Source organism: Lepisma saccharinum, chromosome 1, assembly GCF_977018435.1.
Source record: "Lepisma saccharinum chromosome 1, izLepSacc3.1, whole genome shotgun sequence".
Lineage (NCBI taxonomy): Eukaryota > Metazoa > Arthropoda > Insecta > Zygentoma > Lepismatidae > Lepisma > Lepisma saccharinum.
Genome location: NC_139229.1, coordinates 167,247,444 through 167,262,237, shown reverse-complemented (window position 1 = coordinate 167,262,237; position 14,794 = coordinate 167,247,444). Strand labels below are relative to the sequence as shown.

At 38.4% G+C, this 14,794-nt stretch overlaps 1 protein-coding gene across 2 annotated transcripts in view; it reads left to right on the top strand.

The window, feature by feature from the left end:
• The window catches only part of LOC146003764 (uncharacterized), a 118,992-nt gene that overhangs the window by 100,946 nt on the left and 3,252 nt on the right, over positions 1-14,794 (top strand). Inside the window, exons 8-11 of one of the 2 annotated variants that reach the window (XM_083142185.1) lie at positions 2,511-2,727; positions 3,516-3,641; positions 5,801-5,984; positions 9,415-9,672. In XM_083142185.1, the coding sequence (XP_082998311.1) occupies positions 2,511-2,727; positions 3,516-3,641; positions 5,801-5,984; positions 9,415-9,672 (785 nt within the window). Of the gene's footprint in view, positions 1-2,510; positions 2,728-3,515; positions 3,642-5,800; positions 5,985-9,411; positions 9,673-14,794 lie in introns of both variants that reach the window. The other variant, XM_083142179.1, reaches the window with a different exon arrangement.

Sequence of the window (14,794 nt, the reverse complement as noted above, 5' to 3'; positions counted from 1 at the left end):
TTTTTTTCAGTGGACAAGGAAGTTTGTTTACGTTCATTAAGTGCATTTCTATCGGTCATTTCTTACCTGCGCGGACAGCAACGCCTACACTGCATCAAATGACATAACCTAGGTAAAGTCCATCCCTCGCTTCACTCGCAGCATCATGTAATACTTTCCAACAAGTATCCAAGCACTCCAAAAACTAACAAACTTGAGACATTGACACTGAGCGACAGCGAGTCACGTCTTCGCACCTTCTTTCTCTTTCGCGACCCGAAGTGTTTCCACCTTTAAGGAAAAACCTCTTAATGCATGCACGAGCTATTTTGGTAATGTATCTCCTTTATTTTAATTCATCGCATTTAATTCCAGCTTTTATTTGTTTCCACTCATCCATCTCTGCCACAATCTTGCATTTATTCCAAGAAGTTCGGTGCAAAAATGATACAAGAGAAGATTGAATATGTAATGCGTGCGCTTCAAACTTGAACCCCACACAGCAACACTGGAAGGGAGGAAGCAGCGAGAAAGGAGCCTTGTCCTGCGGCTTCTGCGAGAGAACGAACTGCGCATGACTGTTGGGTGGAGACATAGGTTCTGCAATATCCCGTTCCATGTATTTTGTCCTATACCCTCCTCGAGCTTCTACTCCCGCACGGAGCTTTCACAATGGCACGAGCTGTCCTGTGGGGGTTCAACTGAGGGTCTGTATCAGGGTGGCCAATTCGCGGTTTCTTCATCTCAGCAAGAGTTCGCCGTATTACGGACACAAATACATGACTTATTGTGTAGAATTTTTAGCGAAATTATGTAAAAATGTAAAGACATTGTTTATTGTTCATTCTCGAGGTGATTATCATATATTACTGGGGGTTCACTGATCCTGTGTGCTATAGGGCTAACCGCGCCTGCACTATACACTATTTAAATTAGATATTTGTAAGACTTCAGAGAAGAGATTCAGCCCCTAGCCCTCCTCCTGGCTATATGCCTGATTATGCCATTTGGAAGGCTGCCTATTGTTGAGGATCTGTTATGGTTTACATAGAAGATACATTTTCTCCTATGTGGGTGAATCAAGTAAGTAAGTTACACCCCCTTGTAAAAACAAACAAAACACATTAGAAAGAAAAAAAATTATTGGATGAAAATGCATGAACATTTAACTTTTTTTCGACATAGTCACCAAGGTGCTCCAAGCACTTTTCGTATCGTGTGACCAGTTTTTCGATTCCTTGTGTGTAAAAATTCCATCCAATTTCTTTGAACCACTTTGAGACTACTTCCTGCACTTCCTTATCTGACGCAAAACGCTGATCCTCTAGATCTTGTTTGAGAGGAATGGAAAGGTGGTAGTCACAGGGTGCCAAATCGGGGCTATAGGGAGGGTAAGACCACACTTGGTAGTATTGTCATGAAGAACAACAACCCCATCACTCAATCTTCCGGGCCTTCGATCTTTAATGGCTTTTCTCAGATTCTTTAATGTCTCACAGTATCTTGCAGCATTGATTGTTGTTCCTTGGGGCACAAACTCACTGTAAACAATGCCATCGGAATTGAAGAAGATCATCAGCATGACCTTTCGAACCGTTGGACAGGTTTTGGCTTTTCTTGGTGGTGGTGAATACTTGTGTCCCCATTCCATGGATGCCCTCTTTGTCTCGGGAGTGTATTGGTGCAACCAGGACTCATCGCCTGTGATGATTTTGCTCAGAAACTGCGGACCATCCATGGGATAATGGCGAAGAAATGACAGCACAGCATCAAAATGTTTTTTGTGGCCGTCGGTTAACAAGCGTGGCACCCAGCGTGTGCATGGGGTGTGACATCACATTCTCACCATACACCTCGACAATTTGGCGATGGATTTCACTTCGATTATGCCTTTGTGCGCACAAAAATCGGATGACGGAGCGCACCTCAATGTTGGATGCCACCTCAATAGGACGTGCCATACTCACTTTGTGACTACTCGCATACTAAACCAGCTGAAGCATGGCTGCTTCTGGTATGTGAAGAAAACATACCAGACAGTGTTGCCACCAAGCGTGATTATTTTATCTCTCTTAGTACAGGAACATGGGTTGGGTGTAATGTTGCAGCATTATATTGAGCCTCCATATTGCAACCTCTCCATTCATATCTGTCTTTCTCCTCTAATTCCTAACTTCTAAAATTGTGTTCACATTCTTCTCCACTGCCTCCATCTTCTCCAGGGTTTTCCTTTGGGTCATGTACCTCCTATTGTAAATATTATTCTACTGTCTTTGGTATTCAGTATGGAGATACCTAGAATTGATAGAGTATCTAAAAAAGTAAAACATGTGTTTAGAGGCTACCTTGGGAGCACAGTTAGAAGATTCATACAGAATACAAGATGTCAAAGTTCAAACTGAATAATTAAGGTTTCCATTTACTATTTCTGTTGTGGCAAATGTTATTCCCAAATGTCATTGCTTTATTGAACTTCTAAGTTAAATTTGACTAACTACCTGTGTTTCTGATTTCTTTTTCTATCATTGCAGATGTTAATGAATGCAGCAGTGAAGATCTTCATGACTGCCATCCTCAAGCCACTTGCACAAATACTTTTGGATCCTTCCGGTGCACTTGTCCTGACGGGTATAGGGATATCTGGCAAGGAAATCCCCATCGAAGTGGAAGGAACTGCGAGACATGTTCTCCCGATCACTGTGGAGGTCGTGGTGAATGTAGATTTGAACATGGGGACAAGGTTTGCTAGTGAGTAGTTTCAGAATACATGTATTTTATGAGAACATTTGGAATGTCTAGTTTTGAGACATGGTTTACATGAACAAAATTGGTTTCAGATACAACTGAATAATAACATGTTTTTAATGTGGAAAGGAGATTTTTAGATGAGTACATAGTTTCTCTGCATTTAAGTTAGCAAGCGTGACCAACATCAAAATTATGAGTTAAGAAATCAATTTTTATAACATGTAAAAATGCATATCCTCGAGATTTTATGTAAATAATTTAAATTTTAGCTTGGGTTAAAGCCATTTTTCTGCTAATGATCAATTTTGAAACAAAAGTTGGGTGTTTTAAATAAGTTGCACAAGGATATTTGTTACAGATATATGCCAATCAAGTTTATGTGTCATGTACACAAAAACAGAAACTTATGCAAACTGAAAACAAGTCGAACTTACTACTCTCAAACACACACAAAATATATTAGAAATAAAAATTACTTGCTCTGTGAAAAGTTGCTCAAATTTTGGAAGACTACCTGTGGGTAAAATTGATGATTGTGCATTATCTAGCATTATCTACCTTCATTTCCCCAGTGGTGACTTCCTTTGTGTATTAGGACTGTTTAGAAATTGTTATAGCCAATCTAGAGATTAATATTGTACTTCACTGCAAACGAAAAAGATCTGTTAAGTATTTTTTTGCCTCCTAGAATATCACTGAATGCATTTGAATGTTTTAAAAAAAGAAAGTTTTACACAGCAAAGATGTATTTATTGTAGATTCTCAAATATATGGCATATCTCTTTCAGCTGCACTGGTAACTTCTATGGCTCCCAGTGTGAAGTTGATGGAGAAGTTCTGGGTGTGGCAGTGGGTGCATCGGTTGCAGCTGTAATCATCATCATTCTGACTCTTGTGTGTCTATGCATGTGGAGGTAAGATTTTTTTAAAAATGGGTTCAATTAATACCAGTCTACCTAATCTTTTCGAAAGGTTGGTGTATAACCTTTTACAGTTATGGAGACCCAACATTGTTACAGGAAAGACATGTAGTTTAGTACAAGAAGACAAAAATGAATACTACACAATGAATGGTCCTGAACATGACCATGCAGTTTAAGGTGCAAGTTTGGGGCTCCAACTACAGGATGCATGCAGGTTCGAGTCTCCTGGGGAAAGTATAACAACTTTTCCGGAGATTTCGGCCTGTGTATGGGATCAATGGCCACCCATCACCATGAGGAAATTGGGGAGCTACTAATGAGTAGTGTAACCAGTCATAGAAAACCAACAACAATGACTGGGGGTTTGTCGTGCTGACCTCACGTCACCCTGTAACTGGTTGAATGACCTCCCACCAGAGGGTTATTATTATTATTATTATTATTATTATTATTATATAATGAATGACCATCATTGTTGCCAGTTTGAAGGGAACACAAGTAAATTAATTATTTTAAGTTGCAAATTTAGATGGAGAAATATGATGAAGAAATATTTCTGTCAATCCCAAGTTTTTTTCTATGGTAGAGAGAAAGTGCTACAACTTGAAGTTGTTTCTTCTGTTGAAACTAAAAACTTCTTATTGTTAGACTTCATTTCTTTGCCTTATGCATTGTGATATTAAATAGATTAAAATGTTTAAAGAAACTACCTAACTAACCTAACCAACTCCATTTCTGTACAACTTTTCAGGTACTAAAACATTGATTGTTTCACAATGCCTCATTTGATAATTTTGAATGCTAAAGTAGAATAGAAATTATAATTTGAATTAATTTCCACACATAAAGAAACGTTCTTTTCTGCAGGCATGGACATTTATATGGGACAGAAACAGTGGCGTAGTAGAAATTATAATTTGAATTAATTTCCACACATAAAGAATCGTTCTTTTCTGCAGGCATGGACATTTATATGGGACAGAAACAGTGGCGTAGTGGCACTTCGAGCACTGAATACATTGTATACCCTGCGTGGCAGAATTGGGGTTACTGGGCCTAAGGATAAAGGGAAATCTTCACCTCCCGAGTTTTTGGGTCCCTTTGAAGTAAAATATAACAGGTGTGAAGTTCACACCTGTTATTGTGAACAATGTGGGAAATTTATCTCAGATCTTATTTCAATCTCATACTGAGGTTTGGGAGCCCCCTTCAAAATATTTGGTATCATGTAATATATAACTGGTAAAAAAAAAAAGGTCATGAATTATCAAGTTTGTTTCTTTATGTATTGTGTAACAATAAGGCATCGACCGGTTCAGCAACTGAATATTTCTACTCGATTCACAACTGTACTACACACACTACGAAAACTACGAGCTATAAAGGTATGACATGAGAGAAGTTTCCTATTGATTGTCATCTGTGAGCCAGTAACTTAATTCTGAATTTCGGAGGAGACCAATAATGTCAAGTTGCCCGGCCCCTCTGGCTGAGACAATACGCCACTGCTTATTATCGCAGACTTCGTCACATGATATGTTACTGGGAACCATATTTCGGTCTCATAAATCCATTTTTCAAATAAGCGACACTATCAGCTTAATTTCTGGGATTAGCCGATATAAAATGTCAATTATATGCATCCATTTACCATGAAATTTGCTGTAAAATATTTAAAAAATTCATCAGAATATTAAAACAGAGGTTACGTAATACAAAAATACAATTTTCATGCAAAATTTGTGCAAAATAGAATAAAGTTTGAATTTTGCATAATTTCCAGGATAATCAGACTCCGTGAAAGTGTCGCTTGACATTTTTGCAGAACCAGTGAAAGACCAAAACTCAGGAAAAGTATCGGCTGGTATCGGGAGATGAATTCCAACCGATACTTTCCGATACTGATATCGATACATCGACATCGGCATCGGTTTCAGCTCAGCCCTAGTAATAATATTATTATCACATTTCACATCTCATTTTTTCCATTTTATGGCTTTGTTTCAAGCCAATCCCCCTTCCCTCCAAGTGAAGGATCCCTTGCAGGTGGAGGTCCATGACTGTAGTCTCCATAAATCCACACCTGAGTTATATGTTATATTTTATGATATAACTATTTTTATATTGCTAACACTGTCCCATGTTTTCAGCCGGCGATGGAATCAAGAACAGAAGACTGAAATGATGTCTACTAGAACAGGTATAACATCTCCTGTCTTTGGCTACATGGCTGCTTCAGCAACCAAAACACCTGGCAATCCTTACCAAGTGTCAATAGAAGATCGCTTACGTTGGGCACAGATTGCTGATGTCATGGCTCAAAATCATTATGCTGTAAGATATCTTCTTTTTTTGTCATCTAAAGCAATTCTTTCACTCTCAATATCTCTATATCTTTCACTCCTTACTTTGACTGATTTTTATTTGTTAAATGTGTGATCACATGAAGTGTTAAGTTAAATTTCAAATTTATCTGTTCAACAACCTAATATATGGCCAGATATCTCGAAGTGGATTGGTAATATTTGATAGAAACATGTAGCATTTCTCTAAAATAATGCCAACTATTCTGTTAAACTATGTAAAGAATATATGTATGATTTAATCTTACACTTTACTTTCCTATGTAATGTTGTATGAACATAGCAACATTTGTTATTAGAGCCGCCTTATATGTCCTCTGAACAAGAATCCATGAATAATCTGAAAGTTATGACCCCACTTTCAAACTTTAAATGAACTAAAGCAAACCTTAAACAATTCAATTGCAAAACCAATAATACGTCTCAGAATTAATTAATTAAGCTAGCGAAAATTCGATTTTTTTTCACTGTCTGGTGAGTGTTTCCTTTCTCCTTCTTTGATTTTTGTAATTATATATATATGGCAATATTAGTGGTACGGTGCTGGGAAAAATAGTTATTATTGCATGTTGCTGTCATAATTCCTCTCATTGCCATGGAAAGATGGTATGAATGATAAGACGAATATTAAAGTGAATTAACGCATATTCTCTCCAAGGGTCTCGTGTTCGATCCACTTTTCAGGCATATTGCACAGTGGTTTGGTTTCAAATTTAAACTGTAAGTCCAATTCTGACCAGCCTATCATGAGTATAAAGTGGACTTTAATTAAACTTTGAAAAAAAAATCTCCTCGAGCCGTTACACTTGGTGATCAAAGACAGAATATTAGAGTCTTCAAAAGTATTAGGCATAGTTGGGAGGGGCGATCACCCCTATCGCCCTCCTTGTGGATCCATGCCTGACCATAATAAATGATTGTTTAGTAACAAGTTTTTGAACAACTTTGCACATAATATACATGCAATACCATATGCTCAGACAGTAGCAAAGATATAGTACAAGCAATGTGAGCACTGCTTACACTATTAGAATACTATTTAATGTCCTTAATGCTTTAGCCTTATTTAGTCTCCATCGCAATCGATTTGGCAACATTTTATGGCTGCAAACTCCCTCAGTAGCTCTGTAGAAAGCAGCAGCCTCAATGCTTGCGGCCGCTGGACGGTAAAACCAACGCACCCAAAGGATCATGTGGTGAAGCATGAAATCTTGTTGGAGAAATGGGCCTCAATCCTCAGAGAAGAGCTGAGCCTTCGGTGCTTCTCGGAAAGCAACCGAAAACAGAAGGAGACATTGCCAGTAACCAATGTGTGTCTTCATCCACTCGTAAACAAGATCGCAAGGATAATATTAATTATTAGTCATAAAGTCACTGAAATAAACTATTATCATAGCTCTAAATTGCATACAGGTCACTTATTACATCTTAGTTTGTATTTCGCAAATTTTAAACTGCATCAAAAATTGGACATTAGGGTTTGGTTCAAAGATGGAAAGGGCGAGTGCTTGTGTTTCCAGGAAAGGGAATGTCTGCAGTTTTAATCCTGTGTCCAGCTCAAATTACGTTACCAGTGTTGACAGCTACAGTGTTGGCAACTGTAATTCAAGTGAACTGTTTAACAAACTTTTGGATGAAAAAAAAGTACTTGAAGAAAGAACTATCTTCTGATATTTGTAAACAGCAAAAAAGTAAATCGTACACATTGCACACACTAAGAACATAAGTATTATTATGGCATATTATTACTTGAATATTATATGCATACTCTTTCTGTTGTAAAGATTCTGATTCCACAACGTAATTTCTATCTCCAAATTGATATATCTTCTCTCCCGTGAGCGATAAAATTAAGGAAATAGGTTGGTATCACTTTCTGTTGTTTCAGAGCTTTTCAAAGTGATCTTGTTTGGATGTTTTGTAGTTGGGGAAAGAATTTGCGAGGAAGTGAGTGTTTGTTGCTGGTGTTTGTGCTGTGAATTAAACTATCATAAATTTGGGAACGGTTGATACGGCGAAGTGCAGATGTTTTACTGTTTGTTGGAGATAGGCTGACTAGGACTGGACCTACAGTTTAAAGTGGGATCCAAACTACCATGCAATGTGCCTCAACTGAGCATCGAACCTGGAACCCATTGACTACAAGGCAACAACCTTACCACTCCACATTCGGGGAGGCCTCAGGGGTGTATTATTTTACAATTTAAATTGGGTGGGGGAGGGGGTATGCGACACTTCGAGGAGTTCGGAATTTATTGTAGTGAGTAAATCATCCATGCATGTGTTTCTGTGCTTGGATGGAAATCTTAATGTTTATGTCCTGTGTGTCAGGGGCCTGTACCATACTTGAAATACATTTGGTTGGGGGAGGGGGGGCTCAAGTTTCGAATCAACAATGTATTATATATGTAAATATTAATGTCTTTCTTCCCACCCCATAGTTGGCACCTATGCTCTGTATTCGTGTAACAAAGTAACTCCGAATGCGGTTATTAGAACCCTCACAAATTCTCAATTACAATCACGGAGCATAAAGAAATTACATACCCCTTTCGTCGTACATGGAACATTTGTTTGTAAGGTATTTATGAATAACTTTACCAGGAAAGTTGAAAGAAAATATGATAATTGCGAATACTATGGATTAATTTTATTACCCACTTTATTATATTTTGACAAATCTAGTATTTTTTGTTATGTTTTTTTATGAAACTAACTGAGTCAATAAGGATACATAAATTTTACCCTCATCCCCCTCTTCTGGCATGCCATCGTACTATATGCATTGTTGTACTGAACATCACTTGCCTCCTTCGTTAGTCCACACTTTGCTACTGTGCTCAGAAATACATAAACAAACTCTATATAGGCAATAAAATGAACAAATAAACTAACTCTTTCTAATTGAGCTTTGCAAATATGGAGAAGAGGCATTGTGCTAAAGAATCTGCTTTACTCCATAGGATGATAGGGATAATCTCTCCCTTAGCAGGGATGAATAGTACACTGCATAATTTGATTGAAAGAGCAATTACTTATAAAGGAGATAAATTTCTGCCATGCTATCACCAGTTGCATCTTACCTATAATGAGCATTATAGTGTATGTGGTACATCCATGTAATTACATTCAATGCTGGTAATTTCTGTTCCTAATTCATCTGTTTTCTGAAATTTACTAGATTATATTCAGGTATAGCCCATATTGTCTTCATAATATTGGACCAACAAGGAGAAACTGAAAAGTCAGACTGGACTCTGTTTACACTAAAGAATACAATCCATCAATTACAAGGAACTCTCTAATTGTCTAACTTGATTGTCATAGGTGGAATACCTGAAACCAAATCAACTGCAAGTTTATATTGAGTTGTGTTTCATACAATTTGTTCTTTTCAGCAGCCTGAACCAGTTCCACCTCCAACGAGACCCTCCTCTGGAATCTTCAGCTTTGCTGGAATGACTCCTCTCCCGGGCTTGACTTCATCTGGTCCAGGCAGCGGTGGAGGAAGGTTGGCCCCACCTCCACTACCCTCACACAGGCCACCGCCATTGCCAAATGCCCCCATTTCATCCATAGACAGCAGTGAAGAGGAAGATGGCCAAGACCTTCTACGAAATTTCCAGGTTCCTAGGCCTAAGAGTAGGTCTTCTTTCACAGTAAGTTTTCTCGACATTATACAGTAGTTTATTTTCCTTCAAATGTGTTGTTAGTTAATAATAAATAGTTACATTATGCATTCAAACCCTTCCTGTATGTACATACTAATATTTATCCAAAATTAATTAAGGTGAGGTACAGTTGAACACATAACAAGTATTAAAATATAGCAATTTTATACTCATAAAGTTTCATATAATGCATACAAAGCTTGGAAAGTTCCTAAAAAAACCAACAGTGGTGACAGAAGATATAAAACAAGATTTTGTAAATTTCTTCAGTGTCAATGTTTAATTGCTCATGAGACTGATAATGGTCCTAGTGTACTGCAGATTAAATTATGATTATTGTTATTAATAATCCTCAAAACACTGATCAGGCTAAAGTCCAGCAGTCCAAGCTGTCCTGTTGCCTATGAAAACTAAAGTCTTCATTACCTAAAAGAAGTTTATTTCAGTTCAAGTTCCTCTTAAGAAGAAGGGGGAAGAAGGTTCCAGTTCAAGAATCTGAAGAAACTAATCCATATTTACAACCTGAAGTGCAAGCTCTATCTTCATACATATGAGACACCAATCACCTTCTCCAGATGTACATCATCTACCTCCTACAGCAGACCTACTCTTTTACATTGCTGATGTTACTATCTTTTACACAAACATAGCCCATACCCAGAAACTTCTCACAGTTGATTACTTTCTGAATAAACCCCACATACCCAATACCTCCTTCATAATTCATCTGCCCAACTTAGTCCTCACATCCAACAACTTCCATTTCCAAGATACAGATTCAATTCACAGTGATTGGACTGGAATAGTACATTCCAATGCCAATCTCTTCATGGCTAAACTTTATTATTTCCTAGCCTGACAACCACTACAACCTTCAATGGCTCTGACCGCATGAGAAGATTGCAGTAACGTCATTCATGAATTAATGTAACCAGTCACATTCACCTGCAACATATTTTCAAGACAGGTAGCTTCCTTGGATATTGACTTTCATGCACATAAACCTACCATATACAAGGGTAAGTAATAAGTCATGGCAACAATTTTTTTTTTCTTGTGAACAGGGGACAACACGAAAAATCTAAGATATACGTTTGAAAGTGTAAGGAATGTACCTTTGAATGAAGCCACCAGATCAAGTCTGGATGCAGGAGACTCTCGTAGGGAAGAGGCAGAACACAGGACATTAGACAGCAAATCTTTATTATGGCATGAACAACAAGTACACAAGATTGCACTGTTTAACAACCTTCAAAGTATTCACTCAGGTTATCCACTGTTTGTTGCCAGTGATGGAGCAGGTGCTGAATACCATCTGCTGCATATGCAGCACTCTCACCGAAATATTGTTATGATCTATTCTTTGTTGACAAACCGTTTCCCATGCAATTGCTTCTTCACTTTGGGGATGAGATCATAGTCACATGGACTTAAATCAGGAGAATAAAACGAGTGTCGAAGAACTTCCCATCCCCACCGCTGTCAGCGACGCCTAACAATGTCCATTGTGTGAGCTGTCACGTTATCGTGTAGAATAATGGCATTGTCCAAAAGTTCTGGACATTTGATCCGTACTTCACGGTGCAATTGTGACACCAAAATGAAGTGTAATATGCTGCATTCACAGTGTGCCCCTCACGCACTTGATGGCACACAAGATCACCCTGACAGTCGTATTCCAGAATGACCATAACTTTTGTGGGCGACGGATTTTGTCGAACCTTATGTTTCCATGGTGACCCAGGATGCTGCCATTCACTTGACTGTTGCTTGAGTTCAGGTTCATATGCATGTGCCCATGTTTCATCAACTGCAATGATGCGATTCAACATGGAATGTCCTTCATTCTGAAACCTCACCAGATTGATGCGACATGTTTCGTAGCGAATCCACTTCTGTACCTCCGTTAAGTGATGTGGCACCCACTTTGCACAATGTTTTCACATCTATAGGTCCTTGTGTAAAATGCGACGCACTGTCGATGCCAGTATTCCTGTATGCAGTTGTAATTCCGCCGCAGTCCAGCATCTGTCCTCACGTAAACACTGTTCAATCACCATCACCCGTACAACTTTGTCCTTGGCAGTTGACACTCTGCCCCATTTGAAGGTTCCACCCAACTCGCCAATGTTCGATAGGGCATGGCATGCACACCCAGTGCTTCCCGTAGCTCTGTATGGCATTCCCGTGCATTTCTTCTGTGGAGAACTGCTATTTTAACGTACGAATGTTGCTCCTGCTTCATGACCTCCATTTTCGAATGCTGTCACTCACCGACTGAACTTGGGTGTGTGCTTACTACCCCACCGTTGTTCACATACACCATCTGGTGGCTTCTTTCAAAAGTACATTCCATGCACTTTCAAACGTATATCTTAGATTTTTCGTGTTGTCCCCTGCTCACGAGAAAAAAAAAAGATTGCCATGACTTATGACTTAACCCACGTATCTTCAATAAGTGATCAAGGGGGGTTGGTGAGGGTTATAACCCCCACCCCCCTTTGGCCAAGTATTCATAAAAAAATGCCAAAGGCAGGAAAATATGACAAAATGAGGGATGACTACAAATAAAAAGTATACATAACAATTCCCTTTCGAAAATCCTGGGCACGCCACTGCCTATGCCATACTAATGCATCTTTCATGACAGGAAAACATCTCATTTTCATTCCTGATACTCTGGAAACATATCACATGTGCTTATTTATATTTATATTTGTATTTCTGTTATTTATCACCACTTTTCTGTAATTTTTGGCTAATCGATAATGAGGATGAGTGATGAAGTGACACTTAAAAACATGGGCATAACTTGGGACTTAACTTGGAGGAGCAGAAGAATTGAAGAAGGGGGAGGGGGCAGAATCGATTTTTTTTTCTAAACCATAAAAATAGCATCCAGGACTATTTTGCTAACTGTTACATTTGTGAAATCATAGAAATTACTCATTACTTTGTTCCTCAGGTCTCAGGAGTTTAACAAAAGTGCCATTAACATCTAAATTTTAATAAACCTGAAAATTGGGGGGTGACAAGTGCCCCTCCTTGCTCCAGCCAAGTCACGCCTATCCTCACAGAGAATATTCATCTCCAGGCTGGGAATTGAACCTGATAAGTTTGTTGGCGAGATTAAAAGTTTGCCACTTTACGCACTTGGCTACTGACCCAGCTATGTACATTCAAATACTCTAACAAACTGAAGTTATTACATTGGTCTAGTCACCAAGCAAATTCGCAGAGCCATATACTCGCAAGAAAAGAAACAGCAAAAAACATATGTCATTTGCTGATTACCAAATTTCACTCAGGTTCTGCAAGATTATACCACACTCTGCTATCACACTTGCACATCTTACAGTCTGACCCAGACACAGTTTACAGTACCAAACCCAGAGTTGTCTTCTGACAAGCCACACCTGCACCAAAAGTAGATACAAAACTTGGGTTATCTTCATAACCTTTCCTACCATTAACATCCATCCTGTGAAAGGCCAAAAACTCATTTGCACCAAAGGATATCTGCACAACATCCAATGTAATACTGGTAGATATTCTTATCTGCAAGAGAAACTGGAGGCACACTCAATCCACACTTAAGACAACCATGGATCAGCCTCCAATACCAGTAGGTCTGATTTGGCACATCCACCTACACACACACAGAAGGGGCTGCACTTTATTCCTCTGCTCCACAGCCTCAATGAATTATTAAAAAAGTGCTGTTGGTCTGCTTTTCTTGTTCTCAATAGCACCATATTCATCATTAGTTTCGAATTACTACAGGGAAAGTGTGTGTAATTATAATCTGTGTTCTAAGTAGTAAAAATTATTTTTCAACAATAAATGAGAACCATTCTCAACCTAATGTGCAACTAAACTTTGGCAAATGAAAGTAAAAGAAAAGTAATGAAGAATTTCCAAGTGACATAATTTCTATTTGGAATTTTCTCAGTTTGCAAGAATGTATGTGCTCTTTTGCAACTTAAATATTTGTACATACATGTACTACATTTCTTTCTGATATCCACCAATGACCTGTTAGTTCAACAAATATGAACCTTTTGGACATTGTGATAATAAGATATCACCTAAAAGTACAAAAGAAAGTAGAGAGATGTGAAAAGACCTATTACCATTGTATTAACATGTCAATGCAATGCTCAGTGTAGGATTTCAGTAGAAAAATTTAGAAACATTGTACACTTCTGTTCACAAAAAGTGGCACACTCGTTTGAGTTGAAGTCAAGCTTCGTGGCCGGAAGTACAGCCGAAGTAAGTGTTCGGAAAGCAGCAGTGTTGCTTACTATCAATCAATTTAACCATATGCAGGGAATTTTGTGTCTCTCAGACTCAATGAAAAGGGATAACGGAAAGATTTCAGTGCAAATATTAATTAACTGGAATTTCCACGTCTGCAATAAAAGTAATGTAAATGTGAAATATTCCTGAAATTTATTTTAAAAAGAAACGAGTTTTTGATGTTCGTGATGCAGTAGTTTTCACAATTCATTAGAATGCGAGGGCCCTGGGTTCGAATTTGGTCTGAGCATGGGTGTTGAGTCTCTCTTCATCATAGCGAGTAGCCGAAAATGGAAGAAAAGCAACACTAAATAACGAAATGGAAAAATATGCCAAAAAATAAGCAAGACAGAAATAGTGATGTTGCTATTCCTGAAAATAATGCAAAGAAATCTTTCGGAAATACTGTTATCCTAGTCCAGGAGAAGGTTTGAAGAATAAATAAGGTCCTTCCCCATACACTTTGGCAAACAGAATCGCAAAGTTGGCACTGAATAAGTGATGGCAAAAATGATAGAAATCCTAAAGGAAGAAAAGTTTATGTCACAGCCGTGGGGGGGGGGGCACATGAGAGGAGGTACCTCCCCCCCAAACATCAGTCATCCAGGCTATTAAAAATAAGTCAATGGCTGTCCTCTCATTTAACTTTAACAGTAAATTGAATTTTTGTAAAATTAAAATTGTCGGGCTTTACTTTTGTTACACGTGCATGTTGGTTTTGTAATGGAGCACAATAATAGAATTGTGAATTGTTTCTGCTTCTCGGTCGCAGAGAAGAAACAGCTGGATTGACAGGCTCACGTGACTAAGT